Below are 26,820 nucleotides of genomic sequence, written 5' to 3' on the forward strand. Positions count from 1 at the left end.
TTGGCTCGTATTTTGAAAATATTTAGAATGGAAGATCAGGTGCTTGTACTTTTTATTTAAGTTTATGAGAGCCTCTTTATAATCGAGTTTTTAATTTAATTTGTATCCGTCATGTCAAAAATAACATTGTCTGTCACTCACCGTAAAGGGGTATAGTGACTGAGTTTAAAAAAAAAGACTAACACACTACAAAAAAAATCAGACACTTGTTTACTATAGGTTCATCATAAAGAATTGACCATGATATGGCTGTGTTTATACCACATATTTAACCTTGATTACAGACAAACATGTGCAGCTTAAAAGTTTTAAGGCATAGCAGGACCATGAAACAGGTTGGGGAGGATCCTCTTAATTTACATAAATCTTTTAAATGGGTACTATCCTCATTTATGGGTATCAAGTTTCAGTGATAAAAATATAAACTATAGATATACAGATATTTTCTGTCATGGCGCAAACATTCGGTTAAAGGACAACATTTTGCCTGAAGACGCCATGACTGAAATATCATCTGGATAAAAGTTAACACTAACAGACTTCAAAAGTAGGATTTTTGGAGGCCATTATCTTTGTATTAAGTTCTCATTTCAGGTAATGTCTTATAGGTAAAATGTTGCCATTTATATGAATATTTGTGACATGACAGCTACATGTATCATGATGAAATACAAAATTATTTTTTTATCACTGTAAATTGATACCCAAGGGTATAATACTCATAAATGGGGATAGTACCCATTTATGAGGATCTTTCCCAACCTGTGGAAGTACTATATGAGAGGAACTCTCAATAAAATGACTTCAAACCTTTATACACCAATCTCAAGTTGTTTTTTTTATGAATGAGTTGCACCAGTTGACCTGAAGTCATTCAGAATAAACAACATGATCAGTGTTCTCCCCAGGATTTTGGATAGCACCAGGGTAACGCGTGTCAAAATGATTTGTACAATATGTCGTGTCGCGTTGCATCACCTTTTTTTTTTCTTGTTAGTTTTTGTGTCATTACCTTTTTGTCTTTGTTTTGTTTACTGTGTTATGTAGACTTTGGGTCAAAAAATTACTGGTAAAAAAAGAGGTAAATCAATAAACAGTTTGTATACTTTAATTTCTTTTAAGAATAAATAAAAGAAAGCACTATTAGTCTTTAAACTTAAGTCACTTTTTATATTTTGATCAAGCCAATTTGTCCTGATACTTGTAGTTACACTACACATTCCCCATTTTTGTTAGATTACACCATAACAATTAAATTTAAACAAGATTAAATTTTAATGCAGAACCTCTAGTAAATTAAAAACTATTTTCCATAGCTTAAGACATGATTCTTTTAAACAACAATATAATTATTATTAGAATCATTATTATGTTACTTGGTAGACAGACATGAGAAGTAAATTCATATCATCTATCTGTACACTTGTATATCATATCAAGCTGAGTTCCAATCAGTGTCTTAAGACTGGGACTACTTTAACACAAGTCAATTCCCAATTGGAAAATACTACCTATTTATTATAATATGTCTGTGCATTAATAAAAGTATGATTATCAAAAATAATTTGCAATATATTTTTGTTGGTATGTTGAAAGAAAGTTTTTATCCTTAAGCTAACATTCTTATATAATTTTGCATTCAATTTGTACTTTATTTCTATTTTCAGTGATAGATAATATTTTAGGAGCACTTATTTGTAATATGCTAAATCAGGGGAAGTAACTCCAACACGTTTAAAATACGCAAATTATTTATAACCAAAGGCTGGAGTAATAGAGTTAATTAACAAATGTCTGCTTGTCCCTCACAAGTCTGATCATTAATTATGATCTCTTAATTAATTAAAACACAAAAGAATCATGTACATCGATTAAATCCAATCATCAAGGTTAACCTCAAAAGGTAATTCGATCACGTGGTGTAAACAACCTAGTTGTAAGAACTGGATTGAACTGGTTTGAACTGGTCAGTTTTCATCTGAAATTTTATACCCCACGGAAAAGGTTTAACAAGTCGTTTAAAACTTTACCGATTTACGATTTTTTTACCGAAAATTTTAGCACCACGGAGAAAAATTATACATCGCGGCAAGAACGATACCACCATGGTAGAAAATTATACATCGCGGGCCCGTGGTCCTTTAAGGGCCTGGGGAGAACACTGATGATCAAAAACAATTGGTTCTTACTGTGATGTAATAAGATAAGCATTGTGACAGGAATTCTATGGAAAAGTGCACAAATTTGAAAGTCATCTACAGTGAGATGTTGCAAAATCATTAAGTATCTCTTAACTCTACATCTCATATCAATGCATCGGTTCATTCAAAGTTTTTAGGATTGTGATTACAGAATGTATTGAATAATTTTTGTCATGGAAATGACATATAACGACCTAGTCCAAATGATCATGACGTCTAATTATTTGGACTCTACAATCTTTTGTCAGTTTCTACTGGTTTTGCTGCTTTAAACAAAAAAGGAAGACAATAAAACCGTGCGACTATTTTAACAAAAAAATCTTAAGGGTAAAACTACTTGTCACTCATCAACATTTCAGTTTTGCTTGAAAAAATTAATTTCTTACATGTCATGCATGTGGAAACAAATCAGTTGTCATCTGTAGCTATTAGGCCAAAAAAATATATATGTCTGTTTACGGTTACCCAACCGACCCTACTTTGAGCGCCGACCCTAAGTCATTTTATTCCCGTTGTATAGTGAAAAATTAACTGAACTCGTGCCAAAAGCTGTTAGAGTTGCCAACAAAATAAATCAATTGCCTGATACATCTAAATGTTCACAATCGTGAATATGACAGCTGTTTTAAGAAACTCGCGACTCGTGTGATGAAATTAAAATATTGTTGCCATTTTTTCCAACCAATAACTAAGGGAAATAATCCAATCATTAAAAGTACGGGTAAACTCAGCCCATGAACAACTTGGACCACAAAAAGACAGCTCTAGCGCATGACTCAAAATCATGTCGGAAAAAAATAAAATGGAAATACCGACCTACCTACCCTATTTTTTTTAATGATCTAACCTTAAACAGACATATATTTGTTTTTGATCTTATTGAAGTTTACTGCTTGACAAATTTTTATTAAGGTTTTTTTTTTAATGTCCAGTGCCAAATATTTCATGCATTTTAATACAAAACAAAATTTTTGCCAATTCATCAGACGATGGTAAAATAAACATCTGAATTTCCTATGATAGGGTCCACACAGTTACACAGTTTAAATCACCTATTAATGTGTAGATATATATTGTTTATATCAATCAGTACAGCTCACTCCAATACGAGGGCAACTTCTCCAACATATTTCCCTACTTAGTTTATTTTAGTACCTTCAGTAGGAACAAAAAGAAAAGAAATAGTCATTAAATCCAGAAAGGTTGTTTATTTCCTGGTACATAAAAAAATGCATATTTAGATTCAGCCATGCCTTAAAACTTTTTTAGGTGCACATGTTTGTCTGCGCTGAGAGTAAAATTTGTGGTATAAAAATTGCCTTATTTGTCAAATCCGTCATCATTTAATCAGCGTGGGAAACCCTTTTTGGCCAGGTTGGACTAGTATGGTGATGTCGGGCAGGTGGGTGGGCGGGGAATAGTGTATTCCTAGTTTGTGTAATCAACTACTGCTACAGTTTTCAACCCAGTTCCCAGAAACTTCACAGGAAGATTACACATATAGTGAAGTTGTGCACCTGTTATTATGGAATTGTTTGAGGAATTTTCCCTCATATTTCCAGATATTTTGCGAACTTAGTCATTTTTCAGCAAAATTTATGAAAGAGGGTGCAAGTTTTGTGTAATCAACTCCAACAGTTTTCAAGCCAGATCCCTGAAACTTCACTGGAAGATTGTGCATATGTTGAAGTTGTGCACCTGCTATTATGGAATTTTTTGAGGAATATTTTCTCATTTTTAGAGACTTGGGAACTTAATAATTTTTTCAGCAAAATTTATGAAAGAGGGTACAAGTTTTGTGTAATCAACTCATCCTACAGTACATTATACCTCCCAGATCCCTTAAACTTCACAGAAAGATTGCATGTATGTTGAAATTGTGCCCCTGCTATTAAAGAAGTGTTTGAGGAACTTTTTTTTTATCATTTCCAGCTATTTGTGTCTTTGATCAATTTTTCTCCATTCTCATCAAATTGATGAGTGGTTTTGTCTCACTCTGGACAAATGTAACAGAGTTCAGGACAAAAGAATGCTTATCCTGTGACAATTGTGTAAACATGGTCCATTGGTCAACCTGAAGTTTTCATGATTTGGTCCATTTCTCAGATACTATAAGCAACTACATTGTACATGTATATTTGGTGTATGGAATGATTGTAAAGTGAATAGGTCTGTCTGGCAGAATTCATCTGACCTTGGCCTCATTTTCATGGATCAATGAAAACGCTAAGTTTAAGAAAAACCTTATTTCAAAGATTTTCCACATAGAATTGAATCATAATCACTAAAGCAGGCTAGACATTTCAGCATGTGTACTCTTTGTTTCATTCAACTTGCCAAAATGAGTTTCTACTGGTCAACTTTGGCTAGTGACTAACCTTTTGGACTCCCTATGCAATCTGCAGGACAACATTGTACAAATGTATGATGACATAGATTGCTTAACCTATCTCTAACATGTTGTTAAAAGACATGAAATAGTGGGATTTAGATTTGTAAAGAGGGATACAGCTGGTTCCCATAGAAATAACTGGAGTATTATTCCCATAGATTATTTTTTAAGGTACAACACTATGTTGTAATGAAGTTTATAATCTTAAAAGTAATGGACATATTTTCTTTTTAATTGCAGAGAAAACCATTAGCGACAAAAAATGGAGAAGGTAACTCAAGGCTACCTATGTTTGCCAGTAAACTTAGACCACCATCAACTGTGAAAAGACCAAGGAGTCCAGAGGAGGTACATATCAAGATATGAAACTATTGCTAGATAAGAATAATCGTACATACTGAGGATAAAGTACTGTAATTCAGAAATTATTGCAATCGTTTATTATTGCGATTTTTACATGACCTACAAAAATTCGAGATTACCGATAAAAGGCTTGTATAGTCCGCGGTTTTATTCTCCAAAATTGAACCTGCCAGCAGGGGTGCGGACTATAGTGTACAATATGCAAGAAATAAGAGAAAAAATTCAATTTCGCGAGGTGGTTTATTTTCGTTCCGCCATGTTTGTTATTGATATTGTAGAGGGTGCTCTTATCATTTTTCAAACTAATAATTTTACCTAATCCATATTAATAAGTTATCATTATTCAATATCAAATTAATATTGATAAATTTAAAAATTAAACGCTTCATAACCAATTTCTCGTTTCTTTTCAATGCCTCATAATGCATTGCTTATAAAATAAACTGGTATCTGCTTGAATGAAACTGTACAAAAAAAGTAAAAAAGACAAATCGTAAACAAGCCTGCGATGTGTAAATCACAAAACATAATCGGTTATTATAATTTCCGTTTTGGTGTTTCATACTGACTAATATGTTATTTATTAGCTTAGAACCCTTCAAACCTTAATGTGATAGATATATTTAACACTATTTTACATCAGGATAGAACTGTTTTACTTTCAAAGTCGTATTATATTGATATCTAGTATGTACGGATTTCAACTCTCACCGTTTTTTCTCTTCTTTTACACATGCTTTTCAAACTTCCGGTTTAAACATAAACAAGTTTCTAAATTGTTTTTTGTGTGATTTAGACTTATTTCAACAATCGTGAAGGCTTTTAGAATCATTTACAAGCAGTTTCAGCGTCTGTTTGTTGATGGAAAATAGTTTTTCCAAGAAAATACCGCATACGACCACACACGATTTGAAATTACAGGAGTTTTTTTTAGACCTGTTCTAACAGTTACAAAAAGTTTTTTTAACAAAAATTTCATGGGGAGAAGGGGGTGCGGACTATGTTCCAGTGCGAACTAAACAAGCCAGATTACGGTAATAATTGCAATTGCGCAGAAAATTACATACAAATATTTGTATCAGATATACCAGAATGCAAGCTTATTATTGCAATACACACCCAGTCACATTATTCACATTGAATGATAAAAACCTCAAAATAATATCTGAATTTACAGTAGTCAATTATACGTTAACCTTGCCTCGGCATGCTGATGAACCTGTCCTTAGTCATGAATGTTTCATTGGTTTTAACTATTTTTATGATTGTTTTTTTGTCTGTTGAGATACATTGTATTATTGTTTGTGTTAGATTTTTGTTCAGTTCTGTTGGACTTTTTTCTCAACAATATATATTCAACAAGAGCATGTGTCCAAATTACAATTTCCATGAAATCTGGGTCAAAACCCTGATTTGGCATAGATATTAAACAGTTCATCTCCAAATGAACATGAGTACTAAGTTTCAAGTTGTTTAGACCACAAATTACCTTTATCCAAAGATTAAACCTACCTTAAACCAAAACTATAAAATGATACTGGACAGACAGAAAGACCAAAATATTGAAAAACATAATGGCCCCTCCACTTTAATAGGCATAAGAAGACAATTGCAGGCTAAGTAGAAATTTCCTCTTGCAACAGGTTATCTACATACCTGTCAGTGTTGTTTGAAGAGTTTTTTGGCATGTGGAGAGCAAGGCTGTCTCTCAACATGGGGTATTGACAATTAATCAATGAATGTTAAGAAAATATATTAAAGAGACATAAAATTGGCAATCCATCTCTGCTTTCTGTATACATAAGTCATGATATATATTCCATTTAAACGACAATAAAGAAACTATTTGATTTTTTTCTTTTTCTTGTATTAAACATGCATGAAATATTAGCTGCTGGACATTCAATAACATCCATCAATGATCAATGGCCAACAATATTTTTTCTGTGTTTGAATATTTTTTTAATTTTCCAGAAACAAGACAATAAAAGACGATGTCTAGATTATTCAGAAAAGACCGTAGAAACAAGAACAAGGAAATCATCAGAAACAAGCAAGGTTACATCCACTGGAAATGTGAAGACTGTGTCAAATGGGACATTAACTAGACAAAGATCAGAGACTTCTCTTAACAGGTCTACCATATCTAATACTAGTCTTCGTTCATCTAACAGTGGATCAAGTCTAAGGGCTAATAATGTTCGTCCAAAAGCTAACACTGCCGTAGTCAAACCAACCACAAAAGGTAAAGCTTTAATATGGTAGTAACTCTAATTTGTATTTCTCTTTGATATTAACTAATGGGATGAATGGATAAGTTTTGTCCAAAACAGATAAAGACAAGTCACCCAGGCCAGACTTAAAAATATTTCTGTTTGCCCAAACCCTACCCACCAGTCTCAGGTGTAGGTAGGTAGGTAGGGAAATTTTTTTTTTTTATACTTTAAGAGAAAAATAGGGGTCAAAATTATTATACCTTGTAAACAACTTTTAAAATGAAAGACTATTATAGAGTTTTGTATAAATTGTCAGACACATATATGCCAGGATCTATATGTACTATAAAGATCTTTTCTATTAACAGTTTTTTTCAGCATTCCACCTCAATGTTCACACTTTTTTTTGAATGTTTACATTGTAAATACAGACAAACATTTTAAATGAGTTTATTTGAATACAAAATTCAAATACAAAACACTTGAACAAAACACTATCATAATAATAACATTTTAAGTTTTGACTAGAAACATAATACTGAAATAAACTTGGACATAAATTCAAAATTACACAATATGGGAAAATTGAATGTCCTGTAAGTCCTGTTTAGAGATTCAAAATACATGTACTTATACAACTATGAACTGTATAACTGTCACTTTGACACTTAAAATTTGACTAGTAAAACTGACGTTTAATGACGAATGCTTTAATAAAGATGCATGTTTTTTTTTTAACACATTTTAAAACTAAAGGTAACAACTTAAACAAAGCTGAATCAAATTCCTGAACAACTTGGATTGGTTCCTCAAAATCGGGCTCAAACGAGTGTCCTGATTGGTCAGAGACAGTCACACAAATTTCATCAGGTTTCCGTAGCATGAAATCGTCATCACACACTTCATCAAACACCTCTTTCCATGTTTTTGTGTTTTCAAAACAATAGAGTTTGTTGGAAACTACGGGTTTTGATTTTAATCCAACCTTTATTTGTACTGATTTAGAGACGGTAAACATGTTATTTTTCATCAGTATCAATTGGAGGCTTTTATACATAACACAAATTGTCCTGTGATAAAGCGCGGTCAGATCAGATCAGGTTATTCTATGCAACAAACTCAAGACGGATACTATACGACAAAAATCCGCAAAAAAAAACATCGCGAATTTTGAATAAAAAAAGATTTTGACTTGGGTGCTTTTTTATGGGTCGGTCAGGTTAGGGCAAACCAACCTATTCTTTTTTATGGCCCCAACAATTGATTTTTTTAGAATGATAGATTTGGATGTTAAGGCAGACACCCCTTCAAGTCTTAGTATGCATATTAACCTGAAAAAGAATGTAGTAATAACATAAACCAAGTTATTGTCATGATAAAAAGCAAATCAAATCAGTACAGAATTGGTAAAAAATGTGTTGTATTTATGTACAATATAGATTTTCTGTTGATTATACCTATGTATTAAATAATTTTACATGCCTCATTTATATCTTCTGAAAAAATTCTGTTTTTAACAGCAGCATCAAGCACAAACAACAGACCACCACCTGCAAGAGGAGCACAAGGAACAGTTAGACTTGCAACCAGTAAGACATCATCTGCTAATAAACCACCAGGTTAGTCCTGATTATAGGAGTTTAAGATTTCCATGGAGATAATTTGGCCCCACCCCTTTAGTATGGTGAATTTGTAAGAGAGTCATGGTAAAATGTGTCCGGGTGGATACATATTACTAGTATTAAAAGTCCAATGTTAAAGAACTTACTAGTATTTTTAGTCCAATGTCAGTAATTTATGTCCCCAGACTAATTTTCCTAGGAATTCATGTCCATGTCATAAATATTCCTAGGTAAAAACGTCCATGTCTTTAATTTTACTAGGAAAATTTGTAAGGAAAGAAATCATTTACATGTAAACAATGGAATTTTAGTTGTTATGTTTAATAATATGTTTAACAGTTGTGCATTAATCTTTTAAAAAGATTTATGTCCCCAGACTAATTTTCCTAGGAATGCATGTCCAGTTCTTTAATATTCTTACACGTAGGTAAAAACATCCATGTCTTTTATTATTAGGAAAATAAGTGCCAGGCATATTTTACTAGCTATGGTCTTATTTTGCTAGGAAAAGTTATCCTGGGACTTACATTCCTAGGAAAATTGTGGTCATGGACTTGATTACCTAGGAAAAAAAGTCCAGGGGACAAATTTTACTACCGGACTAGATTTACTGTTACAAATTGACTATGAAAGTTTTGTGTAAACAACATGTTCAAAATCATCATTTGCATTATACTATCCAAATTACATATATGCAAGACAAAGCTATGTGTAAACAGTTTGTTTTTATAAATATTATTCAGTATTTCTCTTTAAAAATTACATATTTGAAAGTATTTTGTTTAATTGAATTTATTTTAAAAAAAAATTTATTCATTAGCTGGTAATGGTGGAGGTGGTGGGAAGAAGAGGCCAGCATGGGATCTGAAGGGTCGACTTGAAGACATGGAGGCTAAGTTAGAGAAACAAACCAATAACAGGGAAGGTCTCATGAATCAAATGGAAACACAAAATCAAAGAATCCAATCTCTGGAATCAATGAACAATCAACTGTCTGGGACTGTGTCAATTAAAGAAAATATAGTTAGTCAGGCATCCGAGGAAATCACAGATTTAAAAAGAAAACTCAGGTATGGTTTACTCAGTCTTATTTGATGCACATGTTTTGATTATCAACTGTGAGCTTTTTAATGGTTTATTTGTCACTGAAATCACAAAGTATAAGACCTGAATGAAGTATGCCTACCAAGAAGATTGACATCAAGGAGTAAAGAAAAAGTTTCTAAGAAATGTGCAAAATACAGTTAACATTAGAGAACATTCAATATCTAACATTATACAGGTCTTAGTGGAAAACAAAAAGGATCTCTATCTTAAATAGATAACTTTGTAGCAAACTACAAAATTATATCAGTGTTATGCATATCAATGAGATTCTTGACTGGTTTATTAAGCATTAAAATATAACTTGAAAAATTGATATGAATCAATACAAAAAAATCAGGATCAGTTAGATCTTTTTATTTTACAATAATTACATTTCATGTATGTAACTTTGATTTGCTGACAACCATCACAACACACTCCAATATCATATTTTATTTCCCTATAAAATACAACAGTTATGACAGAACATGCTATCCGTGACAATGTTAAAATGATGCATTGAAAAACCAACGATAAGCTTGATATGATTTCATGGTTATAGTATACAAATGTAATTATAAGAATTGAATGGTTCTGTGCTTCATACAAAATATGCCTCGGTCAATTCTTTTACACCCCAATAAAATTACAAAAAGAAGTATTCAATTCTCAAATGGTAAACCTTACAAATTCAGACAAGAAGAGGATAAGCGTGATGAAGTTCAAAGAGGACTACAGAGAGAAATCAGCGATATGACCTTTCTAAAGGAGACGTTATCTCGACAGAACGAGAGTTTACAGAGTGATCTGAATGCCAGGAGAGTGGAGGTGGACGGACTTAAAGCATCTGTGGCACAGCTAACATCAGCTCAGGCTGGAATGGGAGCAGAACTAGAGAATACTAAAGTAGGCTATCATTCAGTAAAGTCAAAGGATATATTAGTAGAGATGTTCATGTCTACCATCTATCATTCTTTACTCTTGCTGAAGTAGTGACTGGACTCAAATGTAAATTATTTAAATCATCAGCAAAATTTCTCAAATATGAGGCTTTTAAAAATAAAGATTATTTAAAATAACCTCACAAGTAAAATTCTTCGAAATTTTTTCATATTTAATTTACAGTTTCATTTTGACATGAAATTTACATTACATTTTTTTATGAATTTTTGTAAGTTGAATACTCTTGACTTTTTGTGTACTTTAACAGTTAAAATGCAGCTAACTGTAAATGATACTTTAAGGAAGGGATATAGAAAAAACAGTACAATTTGTTTGTACATGACACATGTTTCTGGAATAACCTACATCACATATATATCCTAGGGACAAAATGTTTGCACAATTTTATATATTATTGTATGGAAATATAATTTTATATTCATTTCATGATTCAGAAATGGCTGACAGTAAAAAGAGATATTGTTTTGATATGGCACAAATTACCCCCTTTGCTATTTTTCTTGTGTTACTAATATTAAGAGAGCTAACAAAACTTTTTTGTTCATGTGACAATAGAGTTGAAGTTGAAATATAACCTGTGTTGAATCTTTCTTCACAGTTACAACTTCAACAGGCTGTTACATCAAACAAAACCAAAGATGCTGAGATTGAGAGACTGAGAAACTTACTGGAAAATAGAGATAGAGAGATAGAAGAACAAAACTGTCAGATCAGGAGTCATGAAACAGAGAGAAGAAAATTACACAACCAAATTCAGGAATTAAAGGTCGGTAACTGTAATGGAATTGAATTTTATTATTTTTAATCAACAGGGAAATTAAAAACATGTCCATTAAGACTTTTAGTACCAGTATAAGAAGAATAATCTTTATCGTGTATCATCTAATATTTTATATTGTAACATAAATGACTATCATACAAACCTATTACTTTTTCTGTTATGGTTCACAGATTAGAAAATTCCTGTAATATTACATGTATAAGTGAAATTAAAAAAAAAAAATGAAAGTAACTTTAATAATTTTATATCGCTAGATGAAAAATGCCATTTGGATCATTTTAGGGCAACATCAGAGTGTTCTGTAGAGTTCGACCTTTACTGGGAGATGAAACTCTAGGAAACGACGGATTGATAAGTCACATGAACTTTCCTGATCAGGAACAAAGGATAATAGAGCTGGACAAACATGGTGATGCTACATTGAATGAGGTAAGTGTTAATATTCATAAATAAAACTGGTGGTGCTACATTGAATGAGGTAAGCGTTAATATAAACAAAACTGGTGGTGCTACATTGAATGAGGTAAGTGTTAATATAAACAAAACTGGTGGTGCTACATTGAATGCAGTAAGTGTTAATATAAACAAAAGGGGATAGATCAGTGAGACAGAAACCAAACAATACAAGAAACAGAAAATGCAGTTTTTAAAGTAAAAAAAAATAATGAAGTGTTGATAACATGTATCACTTCCAAATTGTCTTTATTCTAGGCAAGTTGTAAAAATATTTTACAGACACTACCAAAATTTTTTTTAAGGACAGAAAACTTTAACATCTTGCAAGGTACAGTAAATGGGCTATGTCTCAGATTTTGGTAAAATTTTGCTTTCAACTCTGGCTCGTTGAACTATAACCCTAAAAAAAATAATCCATTCATCTCTCTTATTTTTTGAAATATTACTTATTGAATTTCTTTCAAATAGGTGAACATTTGTAAAGAAACACATAAAATGGACAAAAAATGTGATTACATGATTATTTTACATCATTAAAAGGTAAATTTATGTATCAGATACATATTGTTTTCAAGATTTTATGTGCTTAACAGTGCTTTGTATACAAATGTTCACCAATTTTGTAAGAATTCAGTCAGTAATATTGTATTGTATTGTGCTGTGGTTTAAAGATATTTTCACCTTGTAGGACAGCTACTTAGGTTTCTGTCTTCACTAAATGGCAACTGCTGTAAACCCTGAATGATCATAGGAAACAACATTCAAGATTAATTTAAGAAAATTACTGATGAAGTTTCTGATGTAGGAGAGGCACGTAAATGTTTTGTTTGACAAGGAAGGAAGGTTATAATGAAACCAGTGAATATGACTTATTTTTTTCAGAGTTGTTTGACAAGGAAGGGAGGTAATAATGAAATCAGTGAATATGACTTCTTTTTTCCCGAATTGTTTGACAAGGAGGGAAGTTATAATGAAACCAGTGACTATCACTGGTGAATATGACTTATTTTTTTCAGAGTTGTTTGACAAGGAAGGAAGGTTATAATGAAACCAGTGAATATGACTTATTTTTTTCAGAGTTGTTTGACAAGGAAGGGAGGTAATAATGAAATCAGTGAATATGACTTCTTTTTTCCCGAATTGTTTGACAAGGAAGGGAAGTTATAATGAAACCAGTGACAATCACTGGTGAATATGACTTATTTTTTTCAGAGTTGTTTGACAAGGAAGGAAGGTTATAATGAAACCAGTGAATATGACTTATTTTTTTCAGAGTTGTTTGACAAGGAAGGGAAGTTATAATGAAACCAGTGAATATGACTTATTTTTTTCAGAGTTGTTTGACAAGGAAGGGAGGTAATAATGCCCAGAGTAAATATGAGTTTGGTTTTGACAAAGTGTTCAGTGACCATACTTCACAGCAACAAGTGTTTGAAGAAATCTCACAGTTAGTTCAGGTTTGTCTGCAAAAAAACAATAATTAAAGCCTGGAAAAAGGCAAGAATAGATATTCAATATAGAACTGAGCCGTATGGTGACCTATAGTTGTTAACTTCTATGTTATTTGGTCTCTGGTGGAGAGTTGTCTCATTGGAAATCACACCACATCTTATTTTTATAATAAGGTAAAGTTAAAAATCCCAAATCAACATATCATCATTCCAACATAAAAGATAATGTAAACTAGGACAATCTTTATAGATTCCCTTAATTATACCCCATTTCTAATGATGGGGATGTTGTGCTAGTTTACCATTGTGTCTGTTCAGCCCATCATTAACACATTTCTGGTGCTTTTTTTTCTCAGCTACTAAAAATCAGACCTTTTCAAAATTTTGTAAATTAGCTTCATATTTATAAGCTATACTGTTTAAGGTCAGTCATTTATCTACTTCTTGTTTGCCATATGCATGTATGTGCTTCACATTGATGCAGGTATAAGAAATTTCTGACATATTTTCCTCAACAACTGCCAATTAAAGCTTCTTGATTTTTTTTGCAAATTAGGTTCATATTGGAAAGCTTATATACTGTGTGACACATTTTTTAGATCCATCTCTTGTTAACTCTCTGTTTGCCACAGTCGTGTATGTTCTTTACATTGGCACATATACATGTATAAAAAATGTTGCATTTTCTGAGCAACTGCTAGTCAAAGCTTTTTGATTTTTGAAACCAACTATCATATTGGTAAGCTTAACAGTGCGGATCAGCTCATCATTGATCTTATCAATACATATACAACTAAAAAGTAAAATCACAAAAATTCTGAACTCCGAGGAAAATTCAAAAAGGAAAGTCCCTAATCAAATGGCAAAATCAAAAGCTCAAACACATCAAACGAATGGATAACAACTGTCATATTCTTGACTTGGTACAGGCATTTTCTTATGTATATAATGGCAGACTACACGAATGAATTTTATTTTTACAGGACATTCGGTCTGGTAAACAACCTAGCTTTACCAGACCGAATGAAATTTTACCAGACCAATTTTTTTTTACATCTAATTGTATATTATTCGACAAAATACAAAAAACTTATGACTTGTGCCCTACTCCTCTCCAAAATGCACAAAAACAAAATCATGTGACAAGAGTGTATATTTTTATGAAACTTGTGCACAATTGCTTGAATGCATTTCAGTGATAAAGAAAAGTAATGTCACATTTTATTGGATTTTGACATGAAAATTATTTGTGAACTAAAAATAATTAAGAGTTTCTGTTTAAAAAATTTCCTGTTTCTTTTTTCTTTTTCATATATCTTTTGGTTTTCAATTTTAGTGTTTATATTTCATAGCTGTATTTTGTGACCTGCTTGGATTTTTTAAAATTTATTTATTGTATTCGATCGGCAAAGCCGGAATTAGCCTTATCCGTTCCGGAATATTATCCGGTATTGTCTACATTTCCGGTTGATGGCATCCATTGTTGTTTTCGTCAGTCAGATATGTTTTTCCTCGGATTTACACATTACTTGTTGGCAATTTTCAGCATGAAGCTAGCGGTTAAACAAAATAAACATTGCTGTCATGAATAATAAAGATGAAAATGAATATTTTGAGATCGTTTGGGAATTTTGCTAGAATGCTAGAAAAATCCATGAAAAAAAACAACACCAGACATTCGGTCCGGAATTCAACAAAATTTTACCAGAACGATCCATTATTCACCGGATTTGTCAGACGGTCCGACGAATTTCGTGTAGTCTGTAAAGGTGGATTGAACCTTGTTTTATAGCTAGCTAAACCTCTCACTTGTATGACAGTCGAATCAAATTCCATTATATTGACAACGATGCGTGAACAAAACAAACGGACACAATAGGTAAAAATGTCAAAAATAGGGTACAGCAGTCAACATTGTGTTATCATCTTAATCACTATAAAAACAAACAAATGTAACAAAGAAGCACAAAAAGGCATACATCAAATTTAACATCCTCATTTTGCTTTTTTATTATACAATTTTATTTATCTATGTAAAATCCACCCATAAAGGATGGAAGGTTTTAAGTACTAATCTATATAATCAGTTTTAAACATTCAGGTAATCATAATACAGTGAATGTTGTTTTTCGTCCTGCATTTGGTACACAAATTGTTTGTATACATTTTATCTACCTTTGTATATAAATCTTCAATAAAATAAATTCTACTGAATATATATATATATATATATATATAAATATATATATTATATTTTACAGAGTGCGTTGGATGATTATAATGTGTGTATATATATATATATTATATTTTACACAGTGCGTTGGATGATTATAATGTGTGTATATATATATATATATATTATATTTTACACAGTGCGTTGGATGATTATAATGTGTGTATATATATATATTATATTTTACAGAGTGCGTTGGATGGTTATAATGTGTGTATATATATATATATTATATTTTACAGAGTGCGTTGGATGGTTATAATGTGTGTATATTCGCCTACGGACAGACAGGTTCTGGAAAGACTTACACGATGGAAGGTACATCTGTTAATGATGTGGACAATAGGGGAATGATCCCCAGAGCAGTTCTACAAATATTTGATTCAACCAGAGAACTAGAAAGTAAAGGATGGAAAGTGAGTGTTCTGTGAAAGTACTTTTATTCATTAGATAACAATTTTCTTGGATTTTCTTGATTAATTAAAGCAAAAAACAACAGGCATATTTTCCTTAAATGTGTTACTGTAAAATCAGAAATCAATGCATGCATTTGTTGTTGCGAATCACTGATTACTGGTAAAAATGTGAGATCTAATTAATGTGATTTGCAAACATTTTGTGAAGGTAAATTACTACCAAAATTATGAATGCAAGTTTTTATTATTGCGAACTTGATACTGTCTCATTTTTCGCATTAATATCATCGCAATCTGAATTAACAGTAATTGATTTATTTCTAAACCCCACAGTTAAAGGTTAAGCAGTCAATGATTTTTGCATAAACCACAAAAGTTGATAGATTTTTCACAGTATTCATAATTGATGGTGTTAAATATTTCTCTTGAAAGTTCATGAAATTGATTTGAAAATGTGAAGAGTGGAAGAATCTTTTCTTACTTTGTTACAAAGGATACTTTAAGCTGTATGTAATTAATCCATACATACTTGGGAGTGAAATAAGATTAACCTCCACAATATTAAACACTTGCTAAAGTAAAGTTTCCTATGACTCCCAAAAGGGTATATTTTCTTGACATTGCCTGCAAACTTCATTTTTGTCTGTCTGATAATCGACTGAAATAACATGTATCATGAGTTTGCTTCATTTACATAATTCACAAATAAAATAAAATTAAGTTTCAGGCCAACTTTTTAGCTCACCGGGGCCCGAAGGGCCCTATGTGAGCTTATGCCATCACTTGGCATCCGTCGTCGTCGTCGTCTGTCGTCGTAAACTATTTCAAAAATCTTCTCCTCTGAAACTACTGGGCCAAATACCTTCAAACTTTAACTAAATGTTTCTTAGGGTATCTAGTTTATAAATTGTTCAATTGGTCAAGATCTATCGACCCTGAAATTATCAGACGAATCGAACAATCCATTGTTGGGTTGCTGCCACCGAATTGGTAGTTTTAACAAAATTTTGCAGATTTCTGTTTTTATTTTGAATATTACTATAGATATATGTAAACTGTAAGTAGCAATAATGTTCAGCAAAGTAAGATCTACAAAAAAGTTAATATGACCAAAATTGTCAATTGACCCCTTAAGGAGTTATTGTCCTTTAAAGACAATTTTACACAATTTGTTCATCAAGTTTGCTAACATTTAAAAATCTTCTCCTCTGAAACTACTGGGCCAAATACCTTCAAACTTTAAATAAATGTTCCTTAGGGTATCTCGTTTATAAATTGTATCCGAAGTTATGATCCATTGACAAACATGGCCGCCATGGCTAAAAATAGAACATAGGGGTCAAATGCAGTTTTTGGCTTATATCTAAAAAACTAAAGCTTTTAGAGCAAATCTGACATGGGGTAAACTTGTTCAATTGGTCAAGATCTATCAGCTCTGAAATTTTCAGATGAATCGAACAACCCATTTTGGGGTTGCTGCCACCGAATTGGTAGTTTTAACAAAATTTTGAAGTTTTTTGTTATTATTTTGAATGTTATTATAGATATATATAAACTGTAAGCAGCAATAATGTTCAGCAAAGTAAGATCTACCAAAAAGTTTATATGACCATAATTGTCAATTGACCCCTTAAGGAGTTATTGCCCTTTAAAGACAATTTTACACAATTTGTTCATCAAGTTTGCTAACATTTAAAAATCTTCTCCTCTGAAATACAGGTGAGCGATTCAGGCTCTTGAGAGCCTCTTGTTTTACTTGTGTTTTCCCTAGCACAGGCACACTTTTCCAGTTAAAGAAATGACATGAGGAGAAGTAACTGTAAGAACAAGGCACTTCTATAACTACAAATCAAAAATTATTTATATCTGACATTCTAGCAAATTACTTTTACTAAAGTAACTGTAAGAACAAGGCACTTCTATAACTACAAATCAAAAATTATTTATATCTGACATTCTAGCAAATTACTTTTACTAGAGACAAGGAAAAGAAAAATTTCAAAAATATTGAAATTTACCTATGGTAAAACAGTAATTCTATATAAAAATGTTCCTGAAAAAAATCTTAATAATTGCTATTAAAATATATTAATTTATTTTGCAGTATTCTTTAGATGCCTCATTTTTAGAAATATACAATGAAACAATCCATGACTTGCTTGGTGATGAAGATCTCAAACATGACATTAAGATGTCTGGTCAGAAAAACAGTAATGAGGTGTTTGTTACTAACCTGACTATTGTTCCAGTCACTAAAGAGGAAATGGTAAGTCAAGATCTCACCTGACAAAATAAGTCACGATCTCACCTGACAAAAGTAGCAGGGGTCAGCTGAGAGTCCAGAGGAATAAGCTGCCAAATTACTATATGAATGTAACAAAATTATTTGATATTTGTATGTCTTGTATATTCATATTATCAAGATAGTAGATACATGTTAAATGATCATTAGAGTGGTGGTCACCAAGGCTTCCAAAACGGTCATATATGCCGGACATTTATACAAATTTCCGGTAAAAGTCCGGCTGGGAAAAACATGAAATGGTCATCTACTTTTTAGTTTTCAAGGCTTTCTTAAGAGACGGTCATTTTAACATAATTCGCGATCTTTTTGACCCAACATTTTGCCCTTAACAGCCACACATTTCCGGTCATAAAAGTGACATGATCATTAAGTACTATCAAAACAATCCCTACTGTAATACCTTCTCATTTTAATCAAGGCTAATTAGTTGTCGAACAGCTGAAATTTACCTGATCAGGTGACAGGTAAACTATTTTGAATCGGACATTGATCGGTTTATTCAAAGTTATTTTCTTACATTTCAGCGGTTTGCATCTAATTAAGTTAGTCAAAAAGATTTAAATTATCAGAAATACATTAACAAATATGATCTGATGAAAAAATTAAAAAGGTGAAAATGAAAAATCGTCATAACCACGTTGTTTGAACCAAAGACATGTCTCTGTTTGAACTAGTACACGTGTGCGCATGTGCGCAGGTGTGACTCTTATTTCTTCAAAAAATGCTTAAATTGTCATTGATACCTATATCTCACGTTTATTTCGAATATATTCTTTAAGAAATAACGTAGAAAGAGCTACGTACACTCATTCATGCTTTGCAAACGTACATGGAATTTACGTATCCGTCTCTGGTCCATGTTTTACCATTGTCAAGATAACATCCGGTATAAGATTTAAAAACGAAAGTAAATTTTTGACAACGTTATTTTGCACAAATAAAGAGTCTCAGGCAGATATCAGTACGCTGATGTTGCACACTTCGAATGATGCACTGCCAATTTAATAGTTTACGTCAGAACTTCAAATTTGAATCAAAGAAAGTTTAATATCATTTTTTTTAATGTCAATCATTGGGATGGCCAACTCAGCAACTGATTACCATGATTGCCTTTTTTTTTAATTTTGTCCTAAGGGATTAAAATCGGGATAATATATAAAATGTCCGGCTGGCTAAAAATAATTTTGGAAGCCCTGGTGGTCACTCTCTTTTTTGTTGAAGAAATGTCCAATACTGTAAACATTGATATTGGCATGACATTGACATGGTTGTTATTTTTGCAATTTCATTGCATTCACTTTTTGCATAGGGATAAATTCTTGCAATTAACAATAAATTTGTACATCAAATTAATTATTGAAATTAATATTTTTGCTTTCTAAAAAACTTTTGCTCTATTTGCTGTATTACACATCTTGTGATTTGTATTTTTAGTATTTTTTGGCCCATCCACAAGTAGAAATAGAGAGTTAACCTTAATAGTATAAGTAATCATAATTCCCCAGAATTTTGTCTGCACAACACTTTATATGATGATCAACAGTTTGAGAGATTTAATGACAGAAATTGTATTCACTGTTGGCATGACATGTATATGTAACTTGTAACTTCATATTTACCATCAAGTTCAGTGAATTGAAAACATTAATGTTTTTTTGAAATGATTTATGCTGACATTCATTATTATTTGCATTTTCACTTGTTATGTCTGTGATCATATTTATATGAATTGTTTTATAGGTGTATCAGTTGTTACAGAAAGCATCTAAGAACAGATCAGTGGGTGAAACTAAGTGTAATGAGAGGTCATCCAGGAGTCATAGTGTGTTTACACTCAAATTAACAGGGGAGAATTCTATAACTGGGGAAACCAGCCAAGGTAGGACTCTTTACACAATATTAACAGGGAAAAATCTGACTGATGGAAATCTAAGACAAGGGATAGATAGCTCACTGTGATTGCATAAAATAAATGGGAAGTTCTTTAACTCTAGGAAACATACCAAGATAAAATTCAATGTGATTACACAAAATTAACATGGGATATCTGACATTGGGAAGAACCAGACGAGAGATCTCGATCTGATTACACAAAATTAACATGGGAATCTGACATTGGGAAGAACCAGACGAGAGATCTCGATCTGATTACACAAAATTAACATGGGAAATCTGACATTGGGAAGAACCAGACGAGAGATCTTGATGTGATTACACAAAATTAACATGGGAAATCTGACATTGGGAAGAGCCAGACGAGAGATCTTGATGTGATTACACAAAATTAACAAGGGAAATCTGACATTGGGAAGAACCAGACGAGAGATCTTAATGTGATTACACAAAATTAACATGGGAAATCTGATATTGGGGAGAACCAGACGAGAGATCTTGATGTGATTACATAAGATAAATGGAAAAAATATTTAAATAGGGGACACAAACGCATGAAGAATTCAATGTGATAACACAAAATTAACAGGACATTCTGTAAATGAGGATAACCAGCCTTGTCAATATTCATTGTGTTTTTACACTGATATCAACATCTAACATCATTTTATGGTTTTATATACTGATATTGTAAATGTTAGTTAATGACTTAATAGTTTTATCTTACAGGTACATTAAATCTGATAGATCTGGCTGGTAGTGAGAGACTGTGCGTGACTTAATAGTTTTATCTTACAGGTATATTAAATCTGATAGATCTGGCTGGTAGTGAGAGACTGTTCGTGACTTTATAGTTTTATCTTACAGGTATATTAAATCTGATAGATCTGGCTGGTAGTGAGAGACTGTGCGTGACTTAATAGTTTTATCTTACAGGTATATTAAATCTGATAGATCTGGCTGGTAGTGAGAGACTGTTCGTGACTTAATAGTTTTATCTTACAGGTATATTAAATCTGATAGATCTGGCTGGTAGTGAGAGACTCTGTTCGTGACTTAATAGAATTATCTTACAGGTATATTAAATCTGATAGATCTGGCTGGTAGTGAGAGACTCTGTTCGTGACTTAATAGTTTTATCTTACAGGTATATTAAATCTGATAGATCTGGCTGGTAGTGATAGACTGTTGTGACTTAATAGTTTTATCTTACAGGTATATTAAATCTGATAGATCTGGCTGGTAGTGAGAGACTGTTCGTGACTTAATAGTTTTATCTTACAGGTATATTAAATCTGATAGATCTGGCTGGTAGTGAGAGACTGTTCGTGACTTAATAGTTTTATCTTACAGGTATATTAAATCTGATAGATCTGGCTGGTAGTGAGAGACTGTTCGTGACTTAATAGTTTTATCTTACAGGTATATTAAATCTGATAGATCTGGCTGGTAGTGAGAGACTGTTCGTGACTTAATAGTTTTATCTTACAGGTATATTAAATCTGATAGATCTGGCTGGAAGTGAGAGACTGTTCATGACTTAATAGTTTTATCTTACAGGTATATTAAATCTGATAGATCTGGCTGGTAGTGAGAAACTCTGTTCGTGACTTAATAGTTTTATCTTACAGGTATATTAAATCTGATAGATCTGGCTGGTAGTGAGAGACTGTTCGTGACTTAATAGTTTTATCTTACAGGTATATTAAATCTGATAGATCTGGCTGGTAGTGAGAGACTGTTCGTGACTTAATAGTTTTATCTTACAGGTATATTAAATCTGATAGATCTGGCTGGTAGTGAGAGACTGTTCGTGACTTAATAGTTTTATTTTACAGGTACCTTAAATCTGGTAGATCTGGCTGGTAGTGAGAGACTCAAAGAATCTGGATCAGAAGGTCAGCGTATGAAGGAGACGTTAGCTATTAACAAATCACTCAGTAACCTTGGTAATGTCATCATGGCGATAGGAAATAAGGTTTGTTGTAATGTATGATTGTAGAAATATATCAGTGAACATTTTCTGAACTACGAAAGACTTGAAGGGAGGTTTCTGTAAATGAAAACTTTCACAAACATTGCATTTCCCTTGATTTCAAGTTTGTAACAAGTTCTGCACATTCAACAACATAAAAGTTGGTCTAAAAGCATTCAAAGATGGAATTTTATCATGCTTTTTATACGTTCGTTTACGTGACATATTATGGTATACCGTTGTCCGTCCGTCACATTGTTGTTTAAAATTTCTGTTAGGGGAATTACTTCCTTCTGGTAAAACCTGTATGTACTGAAGATTATATTTTAGCATTGATATTGTAATACTTTCAAAGGAACCTTCCTTTTTTTAATGCAATAATGCTCTTGAAATTGATAATACTTGTATAAAGTCAGTTTCAGTACCAAATGCATAATTTTGTTTGATATCAAATACCAGCAATATTAATCAGAATTATTTGAAATAAAAAGTTAAAGCCTAAATTTATATATTTTCAGGACAACCATATACCTTACAGAAACTCAAAGTTAACTTACCTGTTACAGAACTCTTTAGGAGGAAATAGTAAAACTCTTATGTTTGTTAATGTTTCTCCTAAAGAAGAATGTTTCCAGGAAACACTCAACTCACTTAGGTTTGCTACAAAGGTAAGTGACTAAAGGAATCATAAATATGGACATCAAGTGTACAAAATAAGTATGCTTGGAAAACCAGATATCTTAGTCAACAATACATTTGTTGTACACTTCATTAATGTTGTACTTGTTAATGCACCAAGTATTGCTTGGACAAGTCTCAATAAAATATCCAAGGATACTAATAAGAGTACAACAATAGTCCAGTTAAATTATACCCCACTCAAAATTGGTATTCTGCAATCATCTTTTTACTGTAAATTTATTTCATATTACTCACCTTCTGTATTAGGGAATGATTAAATATGTGGTCTGGAAATTTATGATGTTGAGTTTCAGATCTGCTGAGCTTTAATTTCCTGTTTGTTAAAATTTTGAATTCTTTATTATACCAGCTGTATGGAAATTTTGGGGGAATGCTTTTCATGAAATTGTGTGCAACTTCTTGTTTTTTTTTCTCAGATTTACAAAAATTTCCTCTGGTTATTTCAGAAGCTGTTGTTTACACTTATATGGATATATTTAAATATGTTTAGTGTACTTTTATTTTGATGAAATTGTAAAAGTAAAATTTAAGATGTTTGGAACCAAAAATAGCAATCTTCCTAATTAGTCAAATTTTCTGACAAGTCAAAGTAAATTGTTTATTTTGAAATTTCCATGGTGATAATTGAGTGATTTAAGATAACTGTATGATTCATATTATTTCATTCTTTTTTCCTAGGTAAACCAGTGTAATATAGGAACAGCACAACAGAAGAGATAAACAATTAGAGATTTTTAGATTTATGTGGTGCTGTTGATATAGGTTTTTAAAGCACAAAAATGTCTGCTATATGTATTGTTGTATCAATTTGATGTTCATAGTTGAATTAAGAATTTTAATACTTATTTATTATACATGTATTTCATTTCAATATTTGCACATGAAATACTTTAACACAATAGGTATAAGTTACCCCGTTGTTTTTAAAACAAATTGGTTTTAGGATCATTACCTAAACATATCTGTCAAAGTTTTTTTGTTGAATTTTCAGGAATAATGAAAAATGTTTTATTACTATAGACTTATCAAACTACAGACAAAGTCGGTATTGTTGATGTTGATATGTTACAAAATTAGCAAGAAATAATTAATTATAGTTAAGAATTAAGAACTTTCACTAATAAATGCATGTGTATATTACAGTAAACATATGAATATTCATTCTCAAATTTCTGTAACTCTTCAAATTTACTTACCAAAAAATAGGGTTCTTGTGTTATATAAGTTTTTTTGGTAGAAATTTCCTATTTCTTGTTAAAAAATGCTGCAAATTCACAAATTTTTATGTGTTTTTTATATTTCTATTGTTTAACAATGGACAACAATGTGAGAAAAATGATTACGATTTCTGGAAACGTGGCATACAAATAATGCTTTCAATATTTAAAATGCATGTATTTACTTTTGTGAAACTTATCCATTTGCAATAATAAACATATCGCAAATTTTTTTTTAATTTACAGTTATATGAGCATATTTGATTTTTTTTAATACTAACACACTAGTGTCTTGAAGAATTTTGGTGCAGGAATAAATACAAGTGATCAAAACATGTAAATACTGGTATACTTTTACAAATTGTGACTTGGATGGAGAGTTGTCTCATTTGCACTCATACCACATCATCTTATATCTAAATACTGTCTAATATTTATATATATATAATATAGGGTTATTGCATGAATATTGGAAACTATTGTCCTGAGTACATTTTTATATTCCATGAGCTTGCAAGTGCAGTATTTATTCTAGAAGGATAATGTTCATGCAATAACCTTTTTTGCACAGCAAAGCTATAAAAATTTGATCAAACAAATACTTGTCACTGATGATGTTGATAATTTGAAGCTATATTTGCACTAGTACAATATCGTAGAATATTGAACACTTACTTTCTCTTACTTTCTGTGGGAAATATGTTGCTATACAACAAAAAATTTTATGAGTTTTTTTATATTGTGTTCATATTTAAAAGGCAGCATAATGCACTCAGAAATTTTAATTGCATGTAGATAAAGTTGTAAGTGCCAGATTTTTATTATGTGTGTGCTAGTCTCTGTAGTAAATGTATGAATGAGATTGACAAAGAAGAGTGTGTGCCACATGTATGCATCTTTTTTGTGACATTTTTAGTTTTCTAGTTTCTATATAAATTGTTGTTTCATGTACTGTAGTCGATATCAGTTTAATGGCATTTCATATGCTGTAGTCCATGGCAGTAAATAATGATCATCCATTTTACAGCTGTAAATATGTAAATATTTTATATACCTTTCAATTTAAACTTTATATATTCTATGAAACGGAAACACTCATTTCAGTTGAATAATACTAAATAAATTTGAATATAATAAACTGAACTTATATGAATTTCACAATTGAAAAAAAGTAATTTGTAGTTTGATGGTTAACAAAATAAAATATTCTGTTTAATTTGACATGTGGATTTAATACCAGATTTTGAGGGCATAGGGGAAAAAATTAAGTGTTGAACAAAATAAAAATTTTTCTATAGGCTTGTATGTAGAATTTGTCAAAACTAACAAATCAAATATCAACAAATACATTTTCTCTAATCCACAGAAATGTGTACCCTCAAAACTAAATGAAACCACAATTATGAAAAAATCCTTCTAAATTCTTTGCTTGAATTCTTTTAGGCAAGGTAATAGGGAAGAAACAAGTGTCTGGTGGAGATTTTTGTCTCCCTGGAAGAAAAACCCACACTTTGGAGAATATGATTCTCCTTTGGGAGAGTTTCAAGACCTTTACTCCTCTAACTGCAAGTTTTTAATTGAAGACCTTTTTATATCTTATAAAAACATAACTGTATTTTTATTCTATCGCATTTAGCTCTCTACATTTATGGTTTTCCCCATAATGTCATTTAGAACACTTTTTCAATTTGGAACAGAATTTGATGACCTTATAATGACAAATAGTTGCTTATACTACAGCATTTGAACACTGGTGGATAGTTGTCTGATTGACAATCATACCATATCTCCTTATTTTTATATTATCAAGTATTTCTAGAATATGATTATAAAATCTTTTAAATTTTGTAGGATCATACATTATACATCAGATGGATTGATAATTACTATCTATGACATTTATGTTAGGTCTTCTTTTTCTTTCACATTGTCTTCAATAAGCTAATAGAACTGCAAACAAACATTTTTTTCTTGTTCACAGAGTAAAAAAACAACTTTTTGTTTTAAATGGAAAATTTTGATTATGTATGTCACAAGTTTTGAAATCAAGAATATATTGATACAATAAATTGTAAGGAATGTATACATGTATATTTATCTGAATCTCTTGTAATCTTACTTCACTAAACTTTTCTGTCTATCCTGTTACTTACATTGGTACTCTTATCATCTATATTAATTTAAAGAATAAATAGTTAAAGAGAGTTTGCCTTTATTTATTGTCTGAATGTTAATAACTGTAGTCAAGAGTGCATACAAAGAAATGTCTCCCCTGCTTAAACTTTTTGTTATTGAACTTTTTGAAAGTGTAATATGAAGGTTTTACTACAAGTATCACATTAACCTTAATAAGTTATCAATGATCAATGGAAATGAGGCAAAGGTCAGATCAGGTCAGAGGCCAGACACACATGAACACCTAAAAATCATACCATACACCAAATAAAGTAAGACTTGCTTACTGCATCTAAGAAACAGACCCAATTATTAATGAACATTGACCAATGAACCATAAAAAATGAGGTCACGGTCAGATGAACCCTGGCAG

General features: G+C 31.5%; 1 protein-coding gene across 1 annotated transcript; it reads left to right on the forward strand.

Moving 5' to 3' along the window:
- On the forward strand, positions 1-26,476 carry LOC127704808 (carboxy-terminal kinesin 2-like). The gene is made up of 15 exons (XM_052209026.1): positions 1-39; positions 4,834-4,941; positions 6,931-7,201; positions 8,693-8,791; positions 9,615-9,864; positions 10,576-10,786; positions 11,442-11,609; positions 11,907-12,053; positions 13,415-13,537; positions 16,007-16,180; positions 18,285-18,446; positions 20,226-20,364; positions 22,217-22,356; positions 22,872-23,021; positions 23,734-26,476. Exons 1-15 carry the CDS (start codon positions 28-30, stop codon positions 23,773-23,775), a joined length of 2,196 nt encoding a protein of 731 aa, XP_052064986.1. The 5' UTR covers positions 1-27; the 3' UTR covers positions 23,776-26,476.
- Positions 26,477-26,820: the final 344 nt, after the last annotated feature.

Source organism: Mytilus californianus, unplaced genomic scaffold (genome assembly GCF_021869535.1).
Source record: "Mytilus californianus isolate M0D057914Y unplaced genomic scaffold, xbMytCali1.0.p SCAF_6, whole genome shotgun sequence".
NCBI lineage: Eukaryota > Metazoa > Mollusca > Bivalvia > Mytilida > Mytilidae > Mytilus > Mytilus californianus.

Excerpts from the sequence above, each read along its gene's own strand:
- LOC127704808 (XM_052209026.1), top strand. Across the intron at positions 8,792-9,614 it reads ATCTGCTAATAAACCACCAG|CTGGTAATGGTGGAGGTGGT; the intron begins GTTAGTCCTGAT and ends TTTATTCATTAG. Across the intron at positions 13,538-16,006 it reads AAATCTCACAGTTAGTTCAG|AGTGCGTTGGATGGTTATAA; the intron begins GTTTGTCTGCAA and ends TATATTTTACAG.